General features: G+C 44.7%; 1 protein-coding gene across 1 annotated transcript in view; it reads right to left on the bottom strand.

The window, feature by feature from the left end:
- The window catches only part of itga1 (integrin, alpha 1), a 356,017-nt gene that overhangs the window by 63,176 nt on the left and 266,476 nt on the right, over window positions 1-26,365 (bottom strand). The window contains exons 20-21 of the mRNA XM_070862517.1: window positions 24,607-24,692; window positions 23,415-23,550 (exon numbers count right to left, since the gene is read on the bottom strand). Of these exons, the coding sequence (XP_070718618.1) occupies window positions 23,415-23,550; window positions 24,607-24,692 (222 nt within the window). The remainder of the gene's footprint in view (window positions 1-23,414; window positions 23,551-24,606; window positions 24,693-26,365) is intronic.

Here is a 26,365-nt window from a genome sequence, read left to right as displayed (position 1 = left end):
CCAGGCAGCGGGCGGTCGAGGGGGTCGTTCAACCTGACTGCCTGCCTCTCTTCCGCTCTTACATCCGGTCCAGGGTGTCTTTGGAGATGGAGCACGCGGTGTCCACCGGTACGCTCGCGGCCTTACGCGAGAGGTGGGCACCGGAGGGACTGGAGTGCATCATCACGCCCGGCAACCAAATTTTAATTTGATTTTATGTTTTAAAGTTTAATTTGTTTTAATTGCCGGTGCTTTTAGTGTCCCCCTTCCCTTTTATAGGGGGCACTGGGGAAAAATTGTGATTTTAGTGCCCCCAAAAAAAAAGAAAAACACAAAAAAAAACAAAAAAAAGGAGAAAAAAAAAAGAAAAAAAAAAGGGCCTTGTAAATGTCTGGTGTGTCACCCAAGTCGGGTGGCATGGTTTAATGTTTTTTTTGTTTTGCAGATAAACTCCAAAAAGAGTTTCATGCACAAGGACCCCCAGGTCCCTCTGCACCTCAGCATGTTGTAATTTCTCCCCATTCAAATAATATTCCCTTTTACTGGTTTTTTTCCCCAAGGTGGATGACCTCACACTTTCCGACATTGTATTCCATCTGCCAAACCTTAGCCCATTCGCTTAACCTATCTAAATCACTTTGCAGCCTCTCTGTGTCCTCTACACAACCCGCTTTCCCACTAATCTTTGTGTCATCTGCAAATTTTGTTACACTACACTCTGTCCCCTCTTCCAGGTCATCTATGTATATTGTAAATAGTTATGGTCCCAGTACCGATCCCTGTGGCACACCGCTAACCACTGATTTCCAACCCGAAAAGGACCCATTTATCCCGACTTTCTGCTTTCTGTTCGCCAGCCAATCTCTATCCATGCTAATACATTTCCTCTGACTCCGGGTACCTTTATCTTCTGCAGTAACCTTTTGTGTGGCATCTTATCGAATGCCTTTTGGAAATCTAAATACACCACATCCATCGGTACACCTCTATCCACCATGCTCGTTATATCCTCAAAGAATTCCAGTAAATTAGTTAAACATGATTTCCCCTTCATGAATCCATGCTGCGTCTGCTTGATTGCACTAATCCGAACTAGATGTCCCGCTATTTCTTCCTTAATGATAGCTTCAAGCATTTTCCCCACTACAGATGTTAAACTAACCGGCCTATAGTTACCTGCCTTTTGTCTGCCCCCTTTTTTAAACAGAGGCGTTACACTAGCTGCTTTCCAATCCGCTGGTACCTCCCCAGAGTCCAGAGAATTTTGGTAGATTATAACAAATGCATCTGCTATAACTTCCACCATTTCTTTTAATACCCTGGGATGCATTTCATCAGGACCAGGGGACTTGTCTACCTTGAGCCCCATTAGCCTGTCCAGCACTACCCCCCTAGTGATAGTGATTGTCTCAAGGTCCTCCCTTCCCACATTCCTATGACCAGCAATTTTTGGCATGGTTTTTGTGTCTTCCACTGTGAAGACCGAAGCAAAATAATTGTTTAAAGTCTCAGCCATTTCCACATTTCCCACTATTAAATCCCCCTTCTCATCTTCTAAGGGACCAACATTTACTTTAGTCACTCTTTTCCGTTTTATATATCTGTAAAAGCTTTTACTATCTGTTTTTATGTTTTGCGCAAGTTTACCTTCGTAATCTATCTTTCCTTTCTTTATTGCTTTTTTAGTCATTCTTTGCTGTTGTTTAAAATTTTCCCAATCTTCTAGTTTCTCACTAACCTTGGCCATCTTATACGCATTGGTCTTTGATTTGATACTCTCCTTTATTTCCTTGGTTATCCACGGCTGGTTATCCCTTCTCTTACCACCATTCTTTTTCACTGGAATATATTTTTGTTGCGCACTATGAATGAACTCCTTCAAAGTCCTCCACTGTTCCTCAATTGTGCCACCGTTTAGTCTGTGTTTCCAGTCTACTTTAGCCAACTCTGTCCTCATTCCACTGTAGTCCCCTTTGTTTAAGCATAGTACGCTCGTTTCTGACACAACTTCCTCACCCTCAATATGTATTATAAATTCAACCATACTGTGATCACTCATTCCAAGAGGATCTTTTACTAGGAGATCATTTATTTTTCCTGTCTCATTACACAGGACCAGATCTAAGATAGCTTGCTCCCTTGTAGGTTCTGTAACATACTGTTCTAAGAAACAATCCTGTATGCATTCTATGAATTCCTCCTCCAGGCTAACCTGTGCGATTTGAGTTGACCAATCGATATGTAGGTTAAAATCCCCCATGATTACTGCCGTTCCTTTTTCACATGCCTCCATTATTCCCTTGATTATTGCCCGCCCCACCGTGAAGTTATTATTTGGGGGCCTATAAACTATGCCCATCAGTGACTTTTTCCCCTTACTATCTCCAATCTCCACCCACAATGATTCAACATTTTGTTCATTAGAGCCAATATCATCTCTCACAACTGCCCTGATATCATCCTTTATTAACAGAGCTACCCCACCTCCTTTCCCTTCTTGTCTATCTTTCTGAATCGTCAGATACCCCTGTATGTTTAATTCCTAGTCTTGGCCACCCTGCAACCATGTTTCTGTAATGGCCACCAAATCATACCCATTTGTAATGATTTGTGCCGTCAACTCATTTACTTTATTTTGAATGCTATGTGCATTTAGGTAGAGTGTTTTAATCCTAGTTTTTAAACTATGATTTTTAGTTTTGATCCCTCCCACATCCCCTTTATATTTAGTGGCCCTTTTTGTTTTTTGCCTTGGGTTTCTCTGCCCTCCACTTTAACTCATCTCCTTTCTGTCTTTTGCTTTTGTCTCTTTTTGTTTCTCTCTGTCTCTCTGCATTAGTTCCCATCCCCCTGCCATATTAGTTTAACTCCTCTCCAACAGCACCAGCAAACACTCCCCCTAGGACATTGGTTCCGGTCCTGCCCAGGAATGCTGAAGTTGCGCTTTGGGTGCCTGGACAGATAGGACTGGCTTCACCTGCAAGGTAAGTACGTCTGAAGAATGATGTGCTGGAGTCGGCATGGGAAGAGAATCTCAGTGCGGGCACTTACAGAATGCTGCATCAGCTCTAGGGAGGCATCATTTAAGGTGAGGTGCAGCCTTGCCACGTTGGGACGCCACTAATGCAGTTTCTTCCTCTGTTCCCCCACCTGGACAATCCTTCAACTTTCATCGTCGCAGGGACCCTTTAAATAGTTCAGCTGTATTAGACTCATGCATGTCGTCATCATGCCCGCTCATGTGAATTGGTCGGGAACCCCGGAAGTTAGATGTTAATGCAGTGACCGTGTTAAAAAGCCACTGACAGATGTGCAGCTGAAACCTCTGTGTTCCCCGCGTGCTACAGTGCTCCCCCACTCCCAGCGTGTCAGTGGGTAAATATTCCTGTCGAGATGTTTTCTTTTCTTGCGGTAAAGCATTTTCATTTTAAATTGGGCTAGACATTCGGTATCACCCGCTTTGAGGTAGTGACACTGTCGCGGTGCTACCTTGAATGCTCGGCCATGTCTACCGCCTCAAAGTGGGATATTCAGTTGCATCGCTCCAAGAGGAGAGTGGAGCGCTAAGGGAAGTCTGAGGGCACTAAAGGCACATCGCGTGACGGTAATGCAGGAGTGTGTCTCAACTTGAGGCGCTAGGATACTGGCATCCTAACATCTAAAGAGGAGGTGAGGTCGACCATATGAAACCACCAAAAATTGGAAGGGAGGCTACCAACAGCCATCCACAGGTAAAAGAGGTAATTGTTAAAAATTTGACTCTCAAAATTACTTCTTCATTCCCTGCGATATCGCCCCGGGAGCCTCTGTGCACCATCTGGTTCCCCCTGTAGGGAGTAGCGCCAGGCACCACGGCAGGCAAAAGCAGTCAATTTCAGAAACGCATCGCAAAGGGGCTAGATGGCCTACTCCTGTTCCTAATTCTTATGTTCTTATATTATGTTCCATACTCCTGACGTCACCAAGTGGGTGGCATTAGCGTGCACAGCGCTAAATGACAGCGCCGACGCTAAACCATTGGTGAAGTTCGCAGCAGGCTGTCATCGATGTTTAGCGGACCCTTAGTGCCCCGCTCTGGCACTAATGGTGGTGCTAAACAACCGAATTTCTCCCCCCTTATTGGCTCTGAAATTCCGGTTGGAGGCTTCCTTCGGACGAACGCCTCCGACCCAAAACTTCTCTGCAAATGTACCTGGTGGTCCCGGAGGCACCTTGGATTCTGGTCAGAAGCCTTCTTTCCATGCACTTTGCAGCGCGTCCACATCTTCTAGATACGGACGGAGAAGCTGGAGTCACGTGGGCCTGGAACACCAGTCACGGTACAGTATTCTCATTGATGATAATGGGAACTCCGATTTTATAAGTTCCCATTACTATCAATGAGAATAACCCCCTAAAACACCCAAACACAACACCATAAATTAAAAAAACACCACACATATTTAAAATTAATTGAAATTAAAGCTAATATTTTGGGGATTTTTAAAAATATTTTTTAATAGGGTTTAAAATAAACTTACCATAGTGGATAGGGTTTTTACTATCAAAATGTGTAATGAAATTTTATTTTAGTGGGAATGCAGAGGGTCTGTCAAGAGATATCTTGACAGAGCGGAGAAGCCCGTTTACGGCACATGCGCATTGCGCGCCAAAAAAAGGGCTTTTGCAAGGCTTCTCCGGGTCCGTACATATGCTGGAATTTCAGGGCCGTTGTAATGCTACTGAAATGTTTAAACTAATTATTGAACGGACTAATCAAGAATTAGGACCTATTCAAATATATTGGCTGCTTCCTGCATTATAATGCAGTATCTTCATGCTGCATGAGCTCCAATTCATTGTGGTATAACAGTTTGGCCGAGAAATTTAGCAGCATGCATTTTTGGGCGCCTTCCTCGCAGAGTACTAACAAATGGGGAGGTCCGAGGGGCCCGGAAGTTTGGATCTCGGACCTCATTATCATATAGATGGTGCAGCGGTTGGAGCCCCCACAGGGTCGTGCGCCCATTTTCAGGTAAATGATTAGGTAAGATCATGGGGAACTGGAGGAGGAATGGCTGGGCCTCGGAGTGCGATCAGAGGGCTGCCGGGGGTCAGGGAAGAAGATCGCGGGGTTGTGGAGTATTGCTGGCGGGGTGGGGAGGGAGGGGGGTTGGATGGTGCTAGGAGCACGGGGTTGAGGCTGGCCGAGAGAAGATTGAGGACCTGGAGGTCGGAGTTTGGACTGAGGTCAGAGATCGCGGGGCCGGGAGCGCTGGTGATTACGGTAAAGACTTATCTTTTTTTAATTCCGTGCTGTTCCGGAAGCAATCAGCACTGATGCTGGCTGCCTCAGACGCAAACTAAAGTTGCAAAAGAGAGCAGAAGCAGGCCCCTTATTTGCATATATTTCCTACACTAAAGAGCTTTGGGACGTCCAGTGGTCGTGAAAGGCTCTATATAAATGCAAGCCTTTCTTACTTTTTCTTTTGTCCTAACTCCTGCTTCAGACGTGGGTAAAGGATGCCTCTTGTTGGGTCTTGATGGCATCCGGTGCGGCCTGCATCAGAATTGTGCGTGAATGATGTGGGCACCATTTTGGACACAAAACGGCACTCGTAGCATGAAAAAACTGGGCACTACAAAGCCGAATTTCTAGCCCTTTATCGAATACAAGCCTCAGTTGCGCAGTTCTTAAATGTATTTTAGTAATTAATTCACTGCCAGCAGTTTTCTGCACAACTGGATCTGAGTGAATTAAGAATGACAAAAGTGCCCTCCATTAATGTTAGCTCAGCAAATGAGTTGTAATTCACTGAGGGGAATTTTAAAGCCCCCTGTCCAGCGGAAACTGGGCTGACGATCAGTTAAATGGAATGTGTGAAATACCCACTTTGTTTATGCTCGTTCCAATTTTGGAATGCCTGATTCATCAGGTATATGAGGTGCCCATGTGAGTCAGGCAGGAGCCTCATACATTTTGTAAATCTGGGTCTATCCTCTCAATAGGGCCCTGATGCTATCTCAACCCGGAAGAGAGTATGGCGCCTGCAGTGTCTGCCTCGGCAGATACAACCCGCTCTGAAGACTAAAGAGGCCTTTCCAGCCAGATTTAAAATATTCCTTTGTAGGAGCAGCAATGGGGTCCCTCTGGGCCCCACAAGGGAAGTATGGGCCTCCCCTATCCTGGACTCCACCTTCTTTCGTAAACTGCTAACCACACTTGCCTTGGGCCTGGCAGGTACCCAATGTTCCACCAATTCCTGATGACTTACCTTTTGTTTTGGGTAGAAAGTTGGCCAACGGCGTTTTAATGAGGCCTTATGGTTAAAATTGGCTGGGCCTCCCTCTACCACTGCTGGATGGGTTGGCTACTCACAAGCCTATTTTCACAACCGGGAGTTAAAATTCTCATCATTGACTTGGCTCTAGAGTTCTCAATAATTACGCAGTGATGAGCAAACCAAAAAAGGCTATCTGAAGACTATCTTTACTTTAAAAGAGGGGAAAGGTAAAAATTACTGAGTAATGTTATTGTACAAAACTTGTATTGTTTGCTCTTCCTGCTATCACAATGGAGGCAGTTACATTTTAGTTCCAAATTTATTTTTAATAGCTTCATTCTTCTGCTAAAATAGTGGTGAGAGAAATTTGGTACTCGTGAGTTATGCATTTGTAAAATTGCATGGCTGACCTAATGGAGTACATTTTCCAATTCTGGGCTTGCAGTGACTTCACCCTCAGCTAGCACGCCACGAGTGCACTGCTGCTGATTTTCTGATACACATTGGCAGAGATATGGGTGAGATATCTAACTGCTGGCCTGGACATGGAAAATTTAGACTCTTCTGCCTATTAACTGCAAAGCCCCAAACGCCAATGAGTTCTTCAAAGAGCATGAACCTTATATTGTGAAATATTCTCCTGGAAGAGAGATTTTCACTTTTTCATCTTTCAAGAGTGCAAAAGGATTCCAAATTAGATTTATTTGCCTAGATTCTCTGATTTCACACAGATATTAAGCCATTTAAAATGATTGGGTTACCATCGGCATTGCAAATGAAAAATCTAGACCACAGTCTCCAAAAGGAGCATTCAATTATACCACATTATATGACATTCCTCTGTCGCCTATTTTAAAGCAGATGTTAGTCTATTTATTTTAAATTCCCCTCTAAGACACACATCATCCTGACTTGGAAATATATCACCGTTCCTTCATCATTGCTGGGTTACAGTCCTGGAACTCCTTACTTAACAGTACTGTAGGAGTACCTTCACCATACAGACTGCAGCGATTCAAGAAGGCAGCTCACCACTACCTTTACAAGGGCAATTAGGGATGGGGAATAAATGCTGGCCTTGCCAGCGAAGCCCACGTCTCATGAATGAAAAAAATCAGTTAATGCCTCTTGCTAAAATAACAGACATAGGACTATCATATGATTGTCTTAAGCATTCATCTATCATCAAAAGTAATATCTAGGTTGCACAGCACACTTTCCAGGTGCATATCTGAAGTTGTGGCTTCTTACTATCACCATCATTGCATGCACTGCAACATGTTATGTCTAATTTGAAAGAGAAATGGTTGTTGGAGTGCCTCTGCAACATAGCATAGCTAAAGCAGCTTTACAGCATGACTCACATAACAGAGACTCTCGAGTAAGCCATCATTTTTAGACTTCTGGGAGTAGATTTTGTATCTGCTTGAATCGTGCATGACTGACCCCAATGATTTCTCGAGGATTTACCCTCATTCACAGAAAGTTCCTGCTATGTAATCCGCAAGTCAAAGGAAGAGCACAGATTCGGGGAAGGATGCCCAGCATTGAAGCAGCTATTCAAGACAAAACTCCATTTCTGCAGGCAAATAAATTTAGAACTCTCCTCTACATTGCTTTTGTGAAGCAATGTCATGGAAGAGCACGCAGGCTTACAATTGCAGCAGCTGAGATGCTGTTACATGAAACGGAGGAACGAAGAATTGCCCTATTTGGCACTCCAGGGTACCCTGTGCACAGGGAAGTCAACACAATGGATCAATGTTATCTACACTACCCAGAGACACTGCCAAATGAGGAAAGGGTTTATTGACCTGAATAAAGCAGCCAAGGTAAGGTAATCTACCAGTATCTTATATCAAGTAGATGGGCTAAGTTTGTTTCCTTTCCCAATACAAAGCACTACCTTACAGCTCGTACAATGCTTGCCTTGCATGCTCATGCTGCAGCAGTTCACAAGTTCAAGGTGCAACTACATAGAAACATAGAAACATAGAAATTTACAGTGCAGAAGGGGGCCAGTTCAGCCCATCGTGTCCGCGCTGGCTGACAAAGAGCCGTACGGCCTTTGGTCAGCAGCCCTAAAGGTTACATATAAATTTATGAACAATGATGGAAAGGCAAAGAGCACCCAGCCCAACCAGTCCGCCTCACACAACTGCGACACCCCTGAAACATTCTACAATCCACCCCAACCGGAGCCATGTGATCTCCTGGGAGAGGCAAAAAACAGATAAAAACCCAGGCCAATTTAGGGAGAAACAAATCTGGGAAAATTCCTCTCCGACCCATCCAGACGATCGAAACTAGTCCAGGAGATCACCCTGGCCATATTCGATTCCCTGAAGTACTTACCATTATATCTGCGCCATCCAATAAAAGGTCATCCAATCTAATCCCAATTACCAGCTCTAGGTCTGTACCCCGGGTTACAGTACTTTAAGTGCCCATCCAACCATCCCTAAAAGTGGTGAGGGTTTCTGCATCCACCACTCTTCCAGGCAGCGAGTTCCAGATCCCCACAATACTCTCCGTAAAGAAGCCCCCCCCTCAAATTCCTTCTAAACCTTCCACCAACCACCTGAAAACTATGCCCCCTCATAATAGATCCCTCCACCAATGGAAAAGGCCCTTACTATCCACTATATCCAGGCCCCTCAATATCTTGTACACCTCAATGAGGTCTCCTCTCAACCTCCTCTGTTCCAATGAGAACAAACCCAGCCTATCCAATCTGTCCTCATAACTAAGATTATCCATTCCAGGCAGCATCCTAGTAAATCTCCTCTGCACCCTATCTAGAGCAATCGCGTCGGCGGCAGTCGGGAGCAGCGTCAGAGGTGCGTGGAGAGGCCTATAAAAGGCACAGCAGGGAGTCCGGGGCCCAGCATCGGCGGCAGTCAGGAGCAGCGTCGAGGAGGTCCGTTGGTGAGGCCTATAAAAGGCACAGCAGGGAGTCCGGGGCCCAGTGTCAGCGGCAGTCGGGAGCAGCGTGAGTCCGTTGGAGAGGACTATAAAAGGCGAGCCGGTGCAGCTACAGGGAGAAGGCAAAAAAGAAGTAGAAAGAAACAGAAAGGTGACGTCACAGCCAAGGGGGTAAGTGATTGGCTGGTGATTGGTGAGTAGTTTTTCTTTTTTCTCTTCTATAACAGTGAGTAAACTTTAGCATTGTTGTTGCTTATCAAAGGGTTAAGTCATGGCAGGACAGCTCGGTCACGTATTATGCTCCTCCTGTACCATGTGGGAACTCAGGGACGACTCCAGTGTTCCTGACGACTACGTGTGCGGGAAGTGTATTCGCCTCCAGCTCCTGACGGACCGCGTTGCGGAGTTGGAGCTGAGGGTGGATTCACTCTGGAGCATCCACGATGCTGAGAATGACGTGAGTAGCACGTGTAGTAAGTTGGTCGTACCGCAGGTAAAGGGTCCACAGCCAGATAGGGAATGGAAGACCAGCAGGAAGAGCAGTGCAAGGAAGATAGTGCAGGGGTCCCCTATGGTCATCCCCCTGCAAAACAGATACACTGCTTTGAGTACAGTTGAGGGGGATGACTCATCAAGGGAGGGCAGCAGCAGCCAAGTTCATGGCACCGTGGCTGGCTCTGTTGCACAGGAGGGCAGGAAAAAGAGTGGGAGAGCGATAGTGATAGGGGATTCAATTGTAAAGGGAATAGATAGGCGTTTCTGCGGCCGCAACCGAGACTCCAGGATGGTATGTTGCCTCCCTGGTGCAAGGGTCAAGGATGTCTCAGAGCGGGTGCAGGACATTCTAAAAAGGGAGGGAGAACAGCCAGTTGTCGTGGTGCACATTGGTACCAACGACACAGGTAAAAAAAAGGGATGAAGTCCTACGAAACGAATTTAAGGAGCTAGGAGCTAAATTAAAAAGTAGGACCTCAAAAGTAGTAATCTCGGGATTGCCACGTGCCATGTGCTAGTCAGAGTAGGAATCGCAGGATAGCGCAGATGAATACGTGGCTTGAGCAGTGGTGCAGCAGGGAGGGATTCAAATTCCTGGGGCATTGGAACCGGTTCTGGGGGAGGTGGGACCAGTACAAACCGGACAGTCTGCACCTGGGCAGGACCGGAACCAATGTCCTAGGGGGAGTGTTTGCTAGTGCTGTTGGGGAGGAGTTAAACTAATATGGCAGGGGGATGGGAACCAATGCAGGGAGACAGAGGGAAACAAAAAGGAGACAAAAGCAAAAGATAGAAAGGAGATGAGGAAAAGTGGAGGGCAGAGAAACCCAAGGCAAAGAACAAAAGGGGCCACTGTACAGCAAAATTCTAAAAGGACAAAGGGTGTTAAAAAAACAAGCCTGAAGGCTTTGTGTCTTAATGCAAGGAGTATCCGTAATAAGGTGGATGAATTAACTGTGCAAATAGATGTTAACAAATATGATGTGATTGGGATTACAGAGACATGGCTCCAGGATGATCTGGGCTGGGAACTCAACATCCAGGGGTATTCAACATTCAGGAAGGATAGAATAAAAGGAAAAGGAGGTGGGGTAGCATTGCTGGTTAAGGAGGAGATTAATGCAATAGTTAGGAAGGACATTAGCTTGGATGATATGGAATCTATATGGGTAGAGCTGCAGAACACCAAAGGGCAAAAAACGTTCGTGGAAGTTGTGTACAGACCTCCAAACAGTAGTAGTGATGTTGGGGAGGGCATCAAACAGGAAATTAGGGGTGCATGCAATAAAGGTGCAGCAGTTATAATGGGTGACTTTAATATGCACATAGATTGGGCTAACCAAACTGGAAGCAATACGGTGGAGGAGGATTTCCTGGAGTGCATAAGGGATGGTTTTCTGGACCAATATGTCGAGGAACCAACTAGGGGGGAGGCCATTTTAGACTGGGTGTTGTGTAATGAGAGAAGATTAATTAGCAATCTCATTGTGCTTGGCCCTTTGGGGAAGAGTGACCATAATATGGTGGAATTCTGCATTAGGATGGAGAATTAAACAGTTAATTCAGAGACCATGGTCCAGAACTTGAAGAAGGGTAACTTTGAAGGTATGAGGCGTGAATTGGCTAGGATAGATTGGCAAATGATACTTAAGGGGTTGACTGTGGACGGGCAATGGCAGACATTTAGAGACCGCATGGATGAACTACAACAATTGTACATTCCTGTCTGGCATAAAAATAAAAAAGGGAAGGTGGCTCAACCGTGGCTATCAAGGGAAATCAGGGATAGTATTAAAGCCAAGGAAGTGGCATACAAATTGGCCAGAAATAGCAGCGAACCTGGGGACTGGGAGAAATTTAGAACTCAGCAGAGGAGGACAAAGGGTTTGATTAGGGCAGGGAAAATGGAGTATGAGAAGAAACTTGCAGGGAACATTAAGACGGATTGCAAAAGTTTCTCTAGATATGTAAAGAGAAAAAGGTTAGTAAAGACAAACGTAGGTCCCCTGCAGTCAGAATCAGGGGAAGTCATAACGGGGAACAAAGAAATGGCGGACCAATTGAACAAGTACTTTGGTTCGGTATTCACTAAGGAGGACACAAACAACCTTCCGGATATAAAAGGGGTCAGAGGGTCTAGTAAGGAGGAGGAGCTGAGGGAAGTCCTTATTAGTCGGGAAATTGTGTTGGGGAAATTGATGGGATTGAAGGCCGATAAATCCCCAGAGCCTGATGGACTGCATTCCAGAGTACTTAAGGAGGTGGCCTTGGAAATAGCGGATGCATTGACAGTCATTTTCCAACATTCCATTGACTCTGGATCAGTTCCTATCGAGTGGAGGGTAGCCAATGTAACCCCACTTTTTAAAAAAGGAGGGAGAGAGAAAACAGGGAATTATAGACCGGTCAGCCTGACCTCAGTAGTGGGTAAAATGATGGAATCAATTATTAAGGATGTCATAGCAGCGCATTTGGAAAGAGGTGACATGATAGGTCCAAGTCAGCATGGATTTGTGAAAGGGAAATCATGCTTGACAAATCTTCTGGAATTTTTTGAGGATGTTTCCAGTAGAGTGGACAAGGGAGAACCAGTTGATGTGGTGTATTTGGACTTTCAGAAGGCTTTCGACAAGGTCCCACACAAGAGATTAATGTGCAAAGTTAAAGCACATGGGATTGGGGGTAGTGTGCTGACATGGATTGAGAACTGGTTGTCAGACAAGAAGCAAAGAGTAGGAGTAAATGGGGACTTTTCAGAATGGCAGGCAGTGACTAGTGGGGTACCGCAAGGTTCTGTGCTGGGGCCCCAGCTATTTACACTGTACATTAATGATTTAGACGAGGGGATTAAATGTAGTCTCTCCAAATTTGCGGATGATACTAAGTTGGGTGGCAGTGTGAGCTGCGAGGAGGATGCTATGAGGCTGCAGAGCGACTTGGATAGGTTAGGTGAGTGGGCAAATGCATGGCAGATGAAGTATAATGTGGATAAATGTGAGGTTATCCACTTTGGTGGTAAAAACAGAGAGACAGACTATTATCTGAATGGTGACAGATTAGGAAAAGGGGAGGTGCAACGAGACCTGGGTGTCATGGTACATCAGTCATTGAAGGTTGGCATGCAGGTACAGCAGGCGGTTAAGAAAGCAAATGGCATGTTGGCCTTCACAACGAGGGGATTTGAGTACAGGGGCAGGGAGGTGTTTCTACAGTTGTACAGGGCCTTGGTGAGGCCACACCTGGAGTTGCTATTGAAGGAGTGCAGCAAAAGTTCACCAGACTGATTCCCGGGATGGCGGGACTGACCTATCAAGAAAGACTGGATCAACTGGGCTTGTATTCACTGGAGTTCAGAAGAATGAGAAGGGACCTCATAGAAACGTTTAAAATTCTGATGGGTTTAGACAGGTTAGATGCAGGAAGAATGTTCCCAATGTTGGGGAAGTTCAGAACCAGGGCTCACAGTCTAAGGATAAGGGGTAAGCCATTTAGGACCGAGATGAGGAGAAACTTCTTCACCCAAAGAGTGGTGAACCTGTGGAATTCTCTACCCCAGAAAGTTGTTTAGGCCAATTCACGAAATATATTCAAAAAGGAGTTAGATGTAGTCCTTACTATTAGGGGGATCAAGGAGTATGGCGAGAAAGCAGGAATGGGGTACTGAAGTTGCATGTTCAGCCATGAACTCATTGAATGGCGGTGCAGGCTAGAAGGGCCGAATGGCCTACTCCTGCACCTATTTTCTATGTTTCTATGTCCTTTCTATAATACAGCGACCAGAACTGCACACAGTACTCCAGCTGTGGCCTAACCAAAGTATTATACAATTTAAGCATAACCTCTATGCTCTTATATTCTATGCCTCGGCCAATAAAAGCAAGCATTCCGTATGCCTTCTTAACCACCTTATCCACCTGGCCTACTACTTTCAGGGATCTGTGGACAAGCACTCCAAAGATCTTTATTCATCTGCACTATTAAGTGCCCTACCGCTTAATGTGTATATCCTTTCCTTATTAGCCCTCCCAAAGTGCATCACTTCACCCTTCTCTCTCAACGGACCTGATTTTTGCAGCGTGACAGCTGCAGGAAAAATGCAAGGAGCAGCACCAGCCCTCATACATGGTCTTCTTTGACCTTGCAAAGGCCTTTGACACTATCAACTGCGAGGGTCTATGGAGCGTCCTCCTCCGTTTCGGATGCCCCAAAAGTTCGTCAACATCCTCCGCCTGCTCCACGACGACATGCAGGCCGTGATCCTTACCAATGGATCCATTACAGACCCAATCCATGTCCGGACCGGGGTCAAACAGGGCTGTGTCATCGCCCCAACCCTCTTCTCAATCTTCCTCGCTGCCATGCTCCACCTCACAGCCCGCTGGAGTGGAACTAAATTACAGAACGAGTGGGAAGCTGTTCAATCTTTGCCATCTCCAGGCCAGGTCCAAGACCACTCCAACCTCTGCCGTCGAGCTACAGTACGCGAACGACGTCTGCATCTGCGCACATACAGAGGCTGAACTCCAGGACATAGTTGACGTATTTACTCAGGCGTATGAAAGCAAGGGCCTTACGCTAAACATCCGTAAGACAAAGATCATCCACCAGCCTGTCCTTGCCGCACAGCACTTCCCCCCAAACATCAAGATCCCTGGACAACGTGGACCATTTCCCATACCTCGGGAACCTTTTATCAACAAAAGCAAATATTGAGGAAGAGATTCAACACCGCCTCCAGTGCGCCAGTGCAGCTTTCGGCCACCTGAGGAAAAGGGTGTTTGAAGACCAGGCCCTCAAATCAACCACCAAGCTCATGGTCTACAGGGCTGTAGTAATACCCGCCCTCCTGTATGGCTCAGAGACATGGACCATGTACAGTAGACACCTCAAGTTTCTGGAGAAATATCACCAACGATGCCTCTGTAAGATCCTACAAATGCCCTGGGAGGACAGACGCACCAACATTAGTGTCCTCGAGAAGGACAACATCCCCAGCATTGAAGCACTGACCACACTTCATCAGCTCCACGGGGCAGGCCACATTGTCCACATGTCAGACACAAGACTCCAAAAGCAAGCGCTTTATTCGGAACTCCTTCATGGCAAACAAGCTAAAGGTAGACAGAGGAAATGTTACAAGGACACCCTCAAAGCCTCCCTGATAAAGTGCGACATCCCCACTGACATCTGGGAGTCCCTGGCCAAAGATCGCCCTAAGTGGAGGAAGTGCATCCTGGAGGGTGCTGAGCACCTCGAGTCTCATCGCCAAGTGCATGCAGAAAACAAGCGCAGGCAGTGGAAAGAACGTGCGGCAAATCTGTCCCACCCTCCCTTACCCTCAACTACTGTCTGTCCCATCTGTGGCAGGGACTGTGGCTCTCATATTGGACTGTTCAGCCACTTAAGGACTCATTCTAAAAGTGGAAGCAAGTCTTCCTTGATTCCGAGGGACTGCCTGTGATGACCTCACACTTCTCGGAATTAAATTCCATTTGACCAGCAGATTGATATCCTCCTGCAGCCTATGACTTTCCTCTTCATTATCAACGACACAGCCAATTGTAGTGTCGTCTGCAAACTTCTTAATCATACTCCCTATATTCAAATGCAAATCATTGATATATACCACAAAAAGCAAGGGACACAGTACTGAGCCCTGCGGAACCCCACTAGAAACATCCTTCCAGTCACAAAAACATCCATCAATCATTTCACTTTGCTTCCTACCTCCAAACCAATTTTGGATCCAACTTGCCACTTTGCCCTGGATCTCATGGGCTTTAACCTTCATGACCAGTCTACCATGTGGGACCTTATCAAAAGCTTTGCTAAAGTCCATATATATTACATCGTACGCACTACCCTCATCAACCCTCTTGGTTACCTCCTCAAAAAATTCAATCAGATTAGTCAAACACGATCTTCCCTTAACAAATCCGTGCTGACTGTCCCTAATTAATCCTTGCCTTTCCAAACGTAGATTTATCCTGTCTTTCAGGATTTTTTCCAATAATTTTCCATCCATTGAGGTTAGGCTGACAGGCCTGTAATTACTCGGCCTATCCTTTCTCCCTTCTTAAACAAGGGTACTACATTAGCAGTCCTCCAATCTTTCGGCACCATGCCCAGATCCAAAGCAGACTGGAAAATGATGGTTAAGACCTCTGCTATTTCCTTTTTTACTTCGGTCAACAGCCTGGGATGCATTTCATCCGGGCCTGGGGACTTATCTACTTTCAAAGCTGCTAAACGCCTGAATACTTCCTCTCTCATTATGTTTATTTCATCCAGAATATAACACTCCTCCTTGATAGCAGTATCTGCATTGCCCCTTTCCTTTGTGAAAAGAGATGAAAAGTATTCGTAAAGAACCTTACCAAATCTTCCGCCTGCACACAAAGATTACCCTCATGGTCTCTAATAGGTCCTATCCTTTCTTTAGTTACCCTCTTACTCTTATTATATTTATAGAACATCTTAGGGTTTTCCTTAATTTTACTAGCCAAGAATTTCTCGTGCTCTCTCTTAGCATTCCTAATATCCTTTTTAGTTTTGCCTCTTAACTTTCTATATTCCTCTAAAGATTTCATAGTATTTAGCCGTTGGTATATGACATAAGCGTCCCCTTTTTTCTTAATCTTCCCCTCTAAGTCTCTAGACATCCAGGGAGCTCTAGAATTATTATTCCCAACCTTTTTCTTTAAGGGCACATGTTTGGCCTGAGCCTTCCAATCTCCTCCTTGAATGCCCCCCATTGTTCCGACACTGATTTACCCACAAGTAGCTGTTTCCAGTCCACTGTGGACAAATCACTCCTTAACTTAGCAAAGTTAGCTTTTCCCCAATTTGGAACTTTTATTCCAGGCCTATCCTTGTCCTTAACCATAACTAAGTTGAATCTGACTGAGCAGAGGAGAGGTGGGAGTTCAGGGTCGGAGGCCTATAAAAAGCCTGTGAGTGAAGAGCATCGGTGAGTCGAGGAGAGGCAGGAGTCCGGGGTTGGAGGCCTATAAAAGGCCCGCGAGTGAGGAGCATTGGTGAGTCAAGGAGAGGCGGGAGTCCGGGGTTGGAGGCCTATAAAAGGCCAGCTGGTGCAGCTGCAGAGGCAGAAGGTAAACAAAGAAGTAGAAAGAAATCGAAAGGTGACGTCACAGCCAAGGGGGTAAGTGATTGGCTGATGATTGGTGAGTAATTTTTCTTTTTCTTTTCCCTATCAGTAGGTAACCTTTATCATTGTTGTTTCCAAATAAGTTACTCTAAGGGTTAAGTCATGGTAGGAGAGCTCGGACAAGTATCATGTCTATGTGGGAACTTAGGGACGCTTCCAGTGTCCCTGATGACTACATGTGTGGGAAGTGTACCCTGCTGCAGCTCCTGACAGACTGCTTTGCAGCACTGGAGCTGAGGGTGTATTCACTCTGGAGCATGCACGATGCTGAGGATGCCGTGAATAGCACGTTTAGTGAGTTGGTCTTACCACAGGTAAAGGTTACACAGACAGATAGGGAATGGATGACCAACAGGAAGAGCAGTGGAAGGAAGGTAGTGCAGAGGTCCCCTGCAGTCATCCCACTCCAAAAAAAATACACCGCGTTGGGTACTGTTGGGGGGGGATAACTCATCAGGGCAGGGCAGTAGCAGCCAAGTCCATGGCACCATGGGTAGCTCTGCTGCACAGGAGTGCAGGAAAAAGAGTGGGAGAGCTATAGTGGTAGGAAATTCTATTGTAAGGGGAATAGATAGACGTTTCTGCGGCTGCAATCGAGACTCCAGGATGGTATGTTGCCTCCCTGGTGCAAGGGTCAACGATGTCTCGAAGCGGTTACAGGACATTTTGAAGGGGAAGGTAAATAGCCAGTTGTCGTGGTGCATATAGGTACCAACGATATAGGTAAAAAACGGGATGAGGTCCTACAAGCTGAATTTAGGGAGCTAGGAGTTAAATTAATAAGTAGGACCTCAAAGGTAGTAATCTCAGGATTGCTACCAGTGTCACATGCTAGTCAGAGTAGGAATCGCAGGATAGCTCAGATGAATACATGGCTTGAGGAGTGGTGCAGAAGGGAGGAATTCAAATTCGTGGGACATCGGAACCGGTTCTGGGGGAGGTGGGACCAGTATAAACCGAACGGTCTGCACCTGGACAGGATCGGAACTAATGTCCTAGGGGGAGTGTTTGTTAGTGCTGTTGGGGAGGAGTTAAACTAATATGGCAAGGGGAACGGAACCTATGCAGGGAGACAGAGAGAAGTAGAATGGGGGCAGAAGCAAAAGATAGAAAGAAGAAAAGTAAAAGTGGAGGGCAGAGAAACCCAAGGCAAAAATCAAAAAGGGCCACATTGCAGCAAAATTCGAAAAGGGCAAAGTGTGCTTAAAAGACAATCCTGAAGGCTCTATGCTTCAATGCGAGGAGTATTTGTAATAATGTGGACGAATTAGCTGCACAGGCAGCAATTAATGAATATGATATAATTGGCATCATGGAGACATGGCTTTATGGTGACCAAGGCTGGGAACTCAACATCCAGGAGCATTCAACATTCAGGAAGGATAGTCAGAAAGGAAAAGGAGGTGGGGTAGCGTTGCTGGTTAAAGAGGAAATGAACACAATAGTAAGGAAGGACATTAGCTTGGATGATGTGGAATCTGTATGGGTGGAGCTGCAGAATACCAAAGGGCAGAAAACACTAGTGGGAGTTGTGTACAGACCACCAAACAGTAGTAGTGAGGTTGGGGACAGCATCAAACAAGAAATTAGGGATGCGTGCAATAAAGGTACAGCAGTTATCATGGGCGACTTTAATCTACATATAGATTGGGTGAACCAAACTGGTAGCAATACGGTGGAGGAGGATTTCCTGGAGTGTATTAGGGATGGTTTTCTGGACCAATATGTCGAGGAACCAACTAGAGAGCTGGCCATCCTAGACTGGGTGATGTATAATGAGAAGGGACTAATTAGAAATCTTGTTGTGCGAGGCCCCTTGGGGAAGAGTGACCATAATATGGTAGAAATCTTTATTAAGATGGAGAGTGACACAGTTAATTCAGAGACTAGGGTCCTGAACTTAAGGAAAGCTAACTTCGATGGTATGAGGCGTGAATTGGCTAGAATAGACTGGCAAAGGATACTTAAAGGGTTGACGGTGGATAGGCAATGGCAAACATTTAAAGATCACATGGACGAACTTCAACAATTGTACATCCCTGTCTGGAGTAAAAATAAAATGGGGAAGGTAGCTCAACTGTGGCTAACAAGGGAAATTAGTGTTAAATCCAAGGAAGAGGCATTTAAATTGGCCAGAAAATACGGCAAACCTGAGGACTGGGAGAAATTTAAAATTCAGCAGAGGAGGACAAAGGGTTTAATTAGGAGGGGGAAAATAGAGTATGCGAGGAAGCTTGCCGAGAACATAAAAACTGATGGCAAAAGCTTTGATAAATATGTGAAGAGAAAAAGATTAGTGAAGACAAATGTAGGTCCCTTGCAGTCAGATTCAGGTGAATTTATAATGGGGAGCAAAGAAATGTCAGACCAGTTGAACAAATATTTTGGTTCTGTCTTTACTAAGGAAGACACAAATAACTTTCCGAGGGTCTAGTGAGAAGGAGGAACTGAAGGATATCCTTATTAGGTGGGAAATTGTGTTAGGGAAATTGATGGGATTGAAGGTCGATAAATCCCCGGGGCCTGATAGTCTGCATGCCAGAGTACTTAAGGAAGTGGCCCTAGAAATAGTGGATGCATTGGTGATTATTTTCCAACAGTATATCGACTCTGGATCAGTTCCTATGGACTGGAGGGTAACTAATGTAACACCACTTTTTAAAAAAGGAGGGAGAGAGAAAATGGGTAATTATAAATGGGTTAGCCTGACATCAGTAGTGGGGAAAATGTTGGAATCAATTATTACAGATTAAATAACAGCGCATTTGGAAAGCAGTGACAGGATCAGTCCAAGTCAACATGGATTTATTAAAGGAAAATCATGCTTGACAAATCTTCTGGAATTTTTTGAGGATGTAACTAGTAGAGTGAATAAGGGAGAACCAGTGGATGTCGTGTATTTGGACTTTCAAAAGGCCTTTGACAAGATCCCACACAAGAGATTGGTGTGCAAAATTAAAGCACATGGTATTGGGGATAATGTACTCACATGGATAGAGAACTGTTTGGCAGACAGGAAGCAGAGAGTCAGGATAAATGGGTCCTTTTCAGAATGGCAGGCAGTGACTAAGTGCCAAAGGGCTCAGTGCTGGGACCCCAGCTATTTACAATATACATTAATGATTTGGATGAAGGAATTGAGTGTAATATCTCCAAGTTTGCAGATGACACTAAACTGAGTGGCGGTGTGAGCTGTGAGGAGGACACTAAGAGGCTGCGGGGTGACTTGGACAGGTTAGGTGAGTGGGCATGGCAGATGCAGTATAATGTGGATAAATGTGAGGTTATCCACTTTGGTGGCAAAAACACAAAGGCAGAATATTATCTGAATGGTGGCAGATTAGGAAAGTGGGAGGTGCAACGAGACCTGGATATCATGGTTCATCCGTCATTGAAAGTTGGCATGCAGGTACAGCAGGCGGTGAAGAAGGCAAATGGTATGTTGGCCTTCATAGATAGGGGTTTTGAGTATAGGATTACGGAGGTCTTACTGCAGTTGTACAGGGCCTTGGTGAGGCCTCACCTGGAATATTGTGTTCAGTTTTGGTTTCCGAATCTGAGGAAGGACATTCTTGCTATTGAGGGAGTGCAGCGAAGGTTCACCACTGATTCCCGGGATGGCTGGACTGACATATGAGGAGAGACTGGATCGACTGGGCCTTTATTTACTGGAGTTTAGAAGGATGAGAGGGGATCTCATAGAAACATATAAAATTCTGATGGGACTGGACAGGTTAGATGCAGGAAGAATGATCCCGATGTTGGGGAAATCTAGAACCAGGGGACACAGTCTAAGGAGAAGGGGTAAGCCATCTAGGATTGAGATGAGGAGAAACTTCTTCACTCAGTGAGTTGTTAACCTGTGGAATTCCCTACCGCAGAGAGTTGTTGATACCAGTTCATTGGATATATTCAAGAGGGAGTTAGATATGGCCCTTACTGCTAAAGGGATCAAGGGGTATGGAGAGAAAGCAGGAAAGAGGTACTGAGGTGAATGATCAGCCATGATCTTATTGAATGGTGGTGCAGGCTCGAAGGGCCGAATAGGCTACTCCTGCACCTATTTTCTATGTTTCTATGAATTATGGTCACTGGCACCCAAGTGCTCTCCCACTAATACCCCTTCAACTTGCCCAGCTTTATTCCCCAAAACTAAATCCAAGACTGACCCTCTTGTGTTGTGCTTGCTACATACTGACAAAAAAGTTCTCTTGAATGCATCTCAAGAATTCCGTAACCTCTATAACCTTCACACTGAATTTGTCCCAATCAATATTTGGATTGTTAAAATCCCCTACTATTACTACCCTATGGTTTTTGGACATCACAGCGATTTGCCTACATATTTGCTGCTCTATCTCCCTCCCACTGTTTGGGGATCTATAATACACGCCCAGCATTGTGATCGCCCCTTTCTTATTTTTCAATTCGACCCATATGGGAACATTTGATGATCCCTCTAACATATCATCCCTCCTCACCGTTGTAATAGTTTCTTTAATTAGTACCGCGACCCAGCCCTTTTTACCCTCCTCTCTATCTTGTCTAAAAATCCTGTAGCAAGGAATATTGATCTGCCAAACTTGCCCCTCTTTCAGCCATGTTTCTGTAATGGTTATAATGTCATACTCCCAAGTATCTACCTGTGTTCGTAGCTCATCCGCCTTATTCGCTATACTCCTTGCATTAAAGTATATACCATTTAGCACAGGAAGATCTCCTTGCTTACTACTTACTAAGCCTTGTTTCCTCAGTCTTACAGATTCACTTTCTAGATTCTTGCTATCCAATTTCTGCTTTACTTCCTTCCCTTTTGAATTTGTTCTCAGGTTCCCATTCCCCTGCCGAGCTAGTTTAAACTCTCCCCAACAGCACTAGCAAAACTACCCGCGAGGATATTGGTCCTGGCGCTGTTGAGGTGCAATCTGTCCGGTTTGTGCAGGTCCCATCTCCCCCAGAAGCGGTCCCAATGCCTCAAGAATTTAAAGCCCTCCCTCCTACACCAACCTTCCAGCCACGTGTTGATCCTCTCTATCCTTCTATTCTTATACTCATTAGCATGCGGCACCGGTAGTAACCCGGAGATTACTACCTTTGAGGTTCTAACCTTTAATTTTCTTCCTAGCTCCCTGAATTCTGCCTGTAGGACCTCATCCCTCATTTTACCTATGTAATTGGTCCCGATATGGACCATGACCTCTAGATGTTTACACTCCCCTTCCATAATGCCCATCGTCCACTCTGTGACATCCTTGACCGTGGCACCAGGGAGGCACCAAACCATTCGGAGTCACATCTACGGCCGCAGAAATGCCTGTCTGTTCCCCTAACTACAGAATCCCCTATCATTAGAGCTCTTTTATTCTTCGTCCCTCTCCCCTGTGCAGCTGAGCCACCCGTGGTGCCTTGGAATTGGCTCTGGCTGCACTCTCCAGAGGCGCCATCGTCCTTACCGATACTCAAAAGTGAATATCGGTTTGAAAGCGAGATGGAGTCCCGGGGCGACACCTGCGCTACCTGCCTAGCATTCTTACTACATCTGGTGGTCACCCACTTCCCCGCTGCTTGCACACCTTTAAGCTGCGGGGTGACGTTTAAGCTCCTGAAACGTGCTATCTACATAGCTCTCAGCCTCGCGGATGCACCATATTGACTCCACCCACTGCTCCAGCTCCGAAACGCGGAGCTCGAGTAGTTGAAGCTGGAGACACCTCCTGCACACATGGTTGTCTAGGCTGTGCGAAGCGTCCAGGACTTCCCACATGCCGCACTGAAAAAGTTGTAGTACAATTACATCTTAAAAAGGCTCCAATAAAAAGATCCTTCACTCAAAAGCCAGGTACATCATACATGTTCATTTACTCAAACATGAGATGGGTTGCAGGATGGCCACTTGGGTATCACTGTATTTGCTCCTGACACATCCTTCCTCTCGACACTACTCTCCTTGCAGGATAAGGCAACTAACAGAAGGGAGCAAATTAGAAGCATTAACTATAAACCTTTGAAAGCCTTTAAGGAGACTAGCTTTAAAATCCCTACATTATAACAGTGACAACACTTCAATAAGTGCTTCATTGGCTGCAAAAAAAGGGCTTTGGGATGTCCAGAAGTTGTAAAAGGCACCATATAAATGCAAGTTTCTCTTTCTTTGATTGAAAGCAGAGAGTGGGGGCGGGAGGTGGGGTGGCTTCGCCAAGCTGAAGGTCAATAACCATCCTACTCATATAATATACTACTCCTACTCCTGGATTTTTTCTGCTTCCTCACTCACCGTCAATCAAGTGTACATTCGAGTGCAACACAGTGGCGCACGGTTTTCCTGCCAGGGTAAGCAATATTTGAAGTGAAATCATGCAGCCAACATTCGAACACACCAACTTTTGTTTTTGTCAGTAGTCAGGGAATTTACCAGCAGCCAAACAAAACTGGCAAATGATGCTTTCTTTCTTATGGGTCTTGGATCTAATTGAGCACTGCTAGACACGTGATAGATAAAATCATGGTGAATAAGAAAGCAAGTAGGACTTCTAGATTCATTGGTACAGACACAAAACTTATTAGTAAGACTGGTGTTCCCTTACCTCAACTCCAGTGAAGTAGATATTTTTAGAGAAGGTCACAGCTATTCTTGAGTTGTAGGCGTTTTCCTGTTGGTTTATTAATTTAATTGCCAGACTGAATTTTTTCTGATCAGGTTGGACGATATAAGGATGCATGCTGTAAGCATGAATTTAAGATCAGTATTTGTCATTTTAAGATGGTGAAAAAATATTGCTTTTCATTGAGAGACTGAAGCAAAGGGGAAAGGCTCATAGTGCAGGATAATATCACACTTGAAAAGAACAGTGGGTTTATTGTTTTCAGTTCAGCTATGCGAGAAAAAATGTCATTGTAAGCATAATGTGAGAAAACCTGTTTATTCTCGCACTGACTGTTTTGCCTCCAATAGTGACTGCAGAAGAATAGGAGTGAAGCCGAGGTAAATCAAGAGCAGTGATTAGATCTTGCTAAGCTTGAGATTTATAAGCGTGAAGATTGTAGGAGGATGGAAAGACCAAGGGAGACAAGGAGCTCCATAATTTTGCAGCCTTGGGAAATAATTGCAACAGTAAAAGATTAAGCAATGAGTCTTGATTTCAACACAGTGATTTTCAAAGATGAAGATTAGGTAGGACAGCATATTTGGAGCTTAGGAGCAACAATAAAAAAAGTTCAGAGCAGTAATAGCCATAGAAGTATTGGTAAAATTGAGAGACAAAGGAACATTTTGACAGCGATGGGGAGTTTGAAGGCTAGAGATGAGAGAGAAATTGTCTATCAAATGACAAACCTTAGCTTGTATCCTGTCCATAACAGTAAGAAGAGCTTCTCCATATATAGGAAAAAATATTCATGTGTTAGATAGATTGAGCTTTATAGAGCATTAAGAGTTGTTGAGTGAAAAAAAAAAGTTTGGCACCAAAGAGATAACTGAGCTTGATGGCAGCTTTCTCGATGGAGGAGATGCAGAAGTTGCTTTTGAGGTCAGCAGATATCGAGACTAAGGATGTCAATATGTGAAGAAGGACTAAGGGTGAAGCAATCAAAGGCAAATAGAAGCAGCTATTGATTTGGACTTGTGAGAAACATAAATAAATGATGGCTTCTAAGAAATAAAAGAAACATGATTTTCATTACCTCATCAAAAGACACAGAGGAGATCAAGAGTAATTAAAATGAACATGAATGCCAATAGACATTTGTGCAAGTATTTTATATTGTAAGCCTTATTACCTGTCACCCTTCAAGTCTGTCTGGGCAGTAAGTGTCAAGTCATTGATGCACTCGTCATCTTCTCCACAATCCTTTGTGAAAGATACCTGGTGGAGCACATTTATAATAAAATATATTAAAGGAGTAAGTCACACTAATTGGAAACTTGCTTAGTGAGCAAAATACTCTTGTTCTGACGTGTGAGAAGTTGGTTGGAGAGGTTACATCTGAACAACAGCTGCAGGGTTTTCAGTTCATCCATGTATACATGTCAGTACAGCGAAGCAGTACTCTGTAAATATAAAGGTGTGCACTTTCGTAATAAGCTCATTGTGACAAATAGTGGATTCCGTCACATTTCAAATCAGCTTATGTTGGCGATTCTGCAGGCTTTGTAAAGATCTAATTTCTGCCAATAGCGTAGGACGGGGTGGAACTTTCAAAGGCGCGAGTTTCCATATCCCAACCTTACAGTAACCCGGTGTACCACTGGCGATGGTACGTATGGTCTCTAGGCTGCACAATAAAAGTCTTCTGTTAAGTATCAAAAGGTACTCTTTTGACATTTTAGGAGTGTTTGATTTAGCCGTATATGTTTTGGCTGCACATAGCACAGTACAAATTAACCACTAGATGGCAGCAACAGCCATGTGCAATTACATAATGTTAACTGACATGGGACCAGCTTTAAACATAGAAAGATTTGCATTTATATAGTGCCTTTCTTGACCTCAGGATTTCCCACAGTACTTCACAATCAAAATACATTTGAAGTTCAGTCATTGTTGTAATGTCGGGGAAAGCTCTATTTACAAACTGCACAGTCTGTTTCACAAGCAAGTAAATAGCCTTGTTCAATTACTAAAATGAAATGACAGGAAAATACTGCCCAGCATTTGTGTTTGTGCATATTAGGTGTTAACATTTCACTGTAATTTATTTGGAGTTATACAACATTGACAAAATTAAATGTTTTAAAAGAATATTACTGTGGAATAAAAACAGAAAATGCTGGAAATACTCAGCAGGTTGGGCAGCATCTGTGGAGAGAGGAACAGAATGTTTCAGCTCGATGACTTTTTGTCAGACATTTTCTCTCCATGATGCTGCCTGACCTGCTGAGTATTTCCAGTATTTTCTGTTTTTATTTCAGGTTTCCAGCATCCTCAGTATTTTGCTTTTGTATGACTATGGAACATTTTGTCCAAAATGGAAAAGGTGGTGGTGGGGATGGGGGTGGAGGGGGGATGTGGTCCAGTGGATAACCCTGATAGTAAAGGATGGGGTAAACACAGTAGAGAGAAAGGATCGTATCTCGAAAAATCAAGATGTCGAATCAGCTTGGGTGCAGCTAAGAAACAACAAGGACGGAAAACATTGGTGGGAGTGTTTTTTTGGCACCCTAACAGTCGTTGTAGTGTGGGACGGAGTATAAATCAGAAAATTAGAGGTAATCATGGGTGACTTTAATCTACATATAGACTGGGCAAACTAAATTTGCAGTACTAGTTGTGGAGGATGAGTTCATGGATTAGCATGGATTGAGGATTGGTTAACGGACAGAAAACAGAGAGTAGGGATAAAGCGTAATTTTTGTGTTGATAGGTTGTAACTTGTAGGTATCGCAAGGATCAGTACTTGGGCCTCAGCTATTGACAATCTACATCAATGACTTAGAGGAGGGGACCAAGTGTAATGTATCCAAGTTTGCTGACGATAGAAAGCTAGGTGGGAAAGATGCAAAGAGGCTGTAAAGGGATATAGACAGGTTAAGTGATTG

This window comes from Pristiophorus japonicus, chromosome 2 (genome assembly GCF_044704955.1).
Source record: "Pristiophorus japonicus isolate sPriJap1 chromosome 2, sPriJap1.hap1, whole genome shotgun sequence".
Classification (NCBI taxonomy): domain Eukaryota; kingdom Metazoa; phylum Chordata; class Chondrichthyes; family Pristiophoridae; genus Pristiophorus; species Pristiophorus japonicus.
Note: the sequence above shows the minus strand (reverse complement) of the source record. Positions and strands in the feature narration are given on the sequence as shown.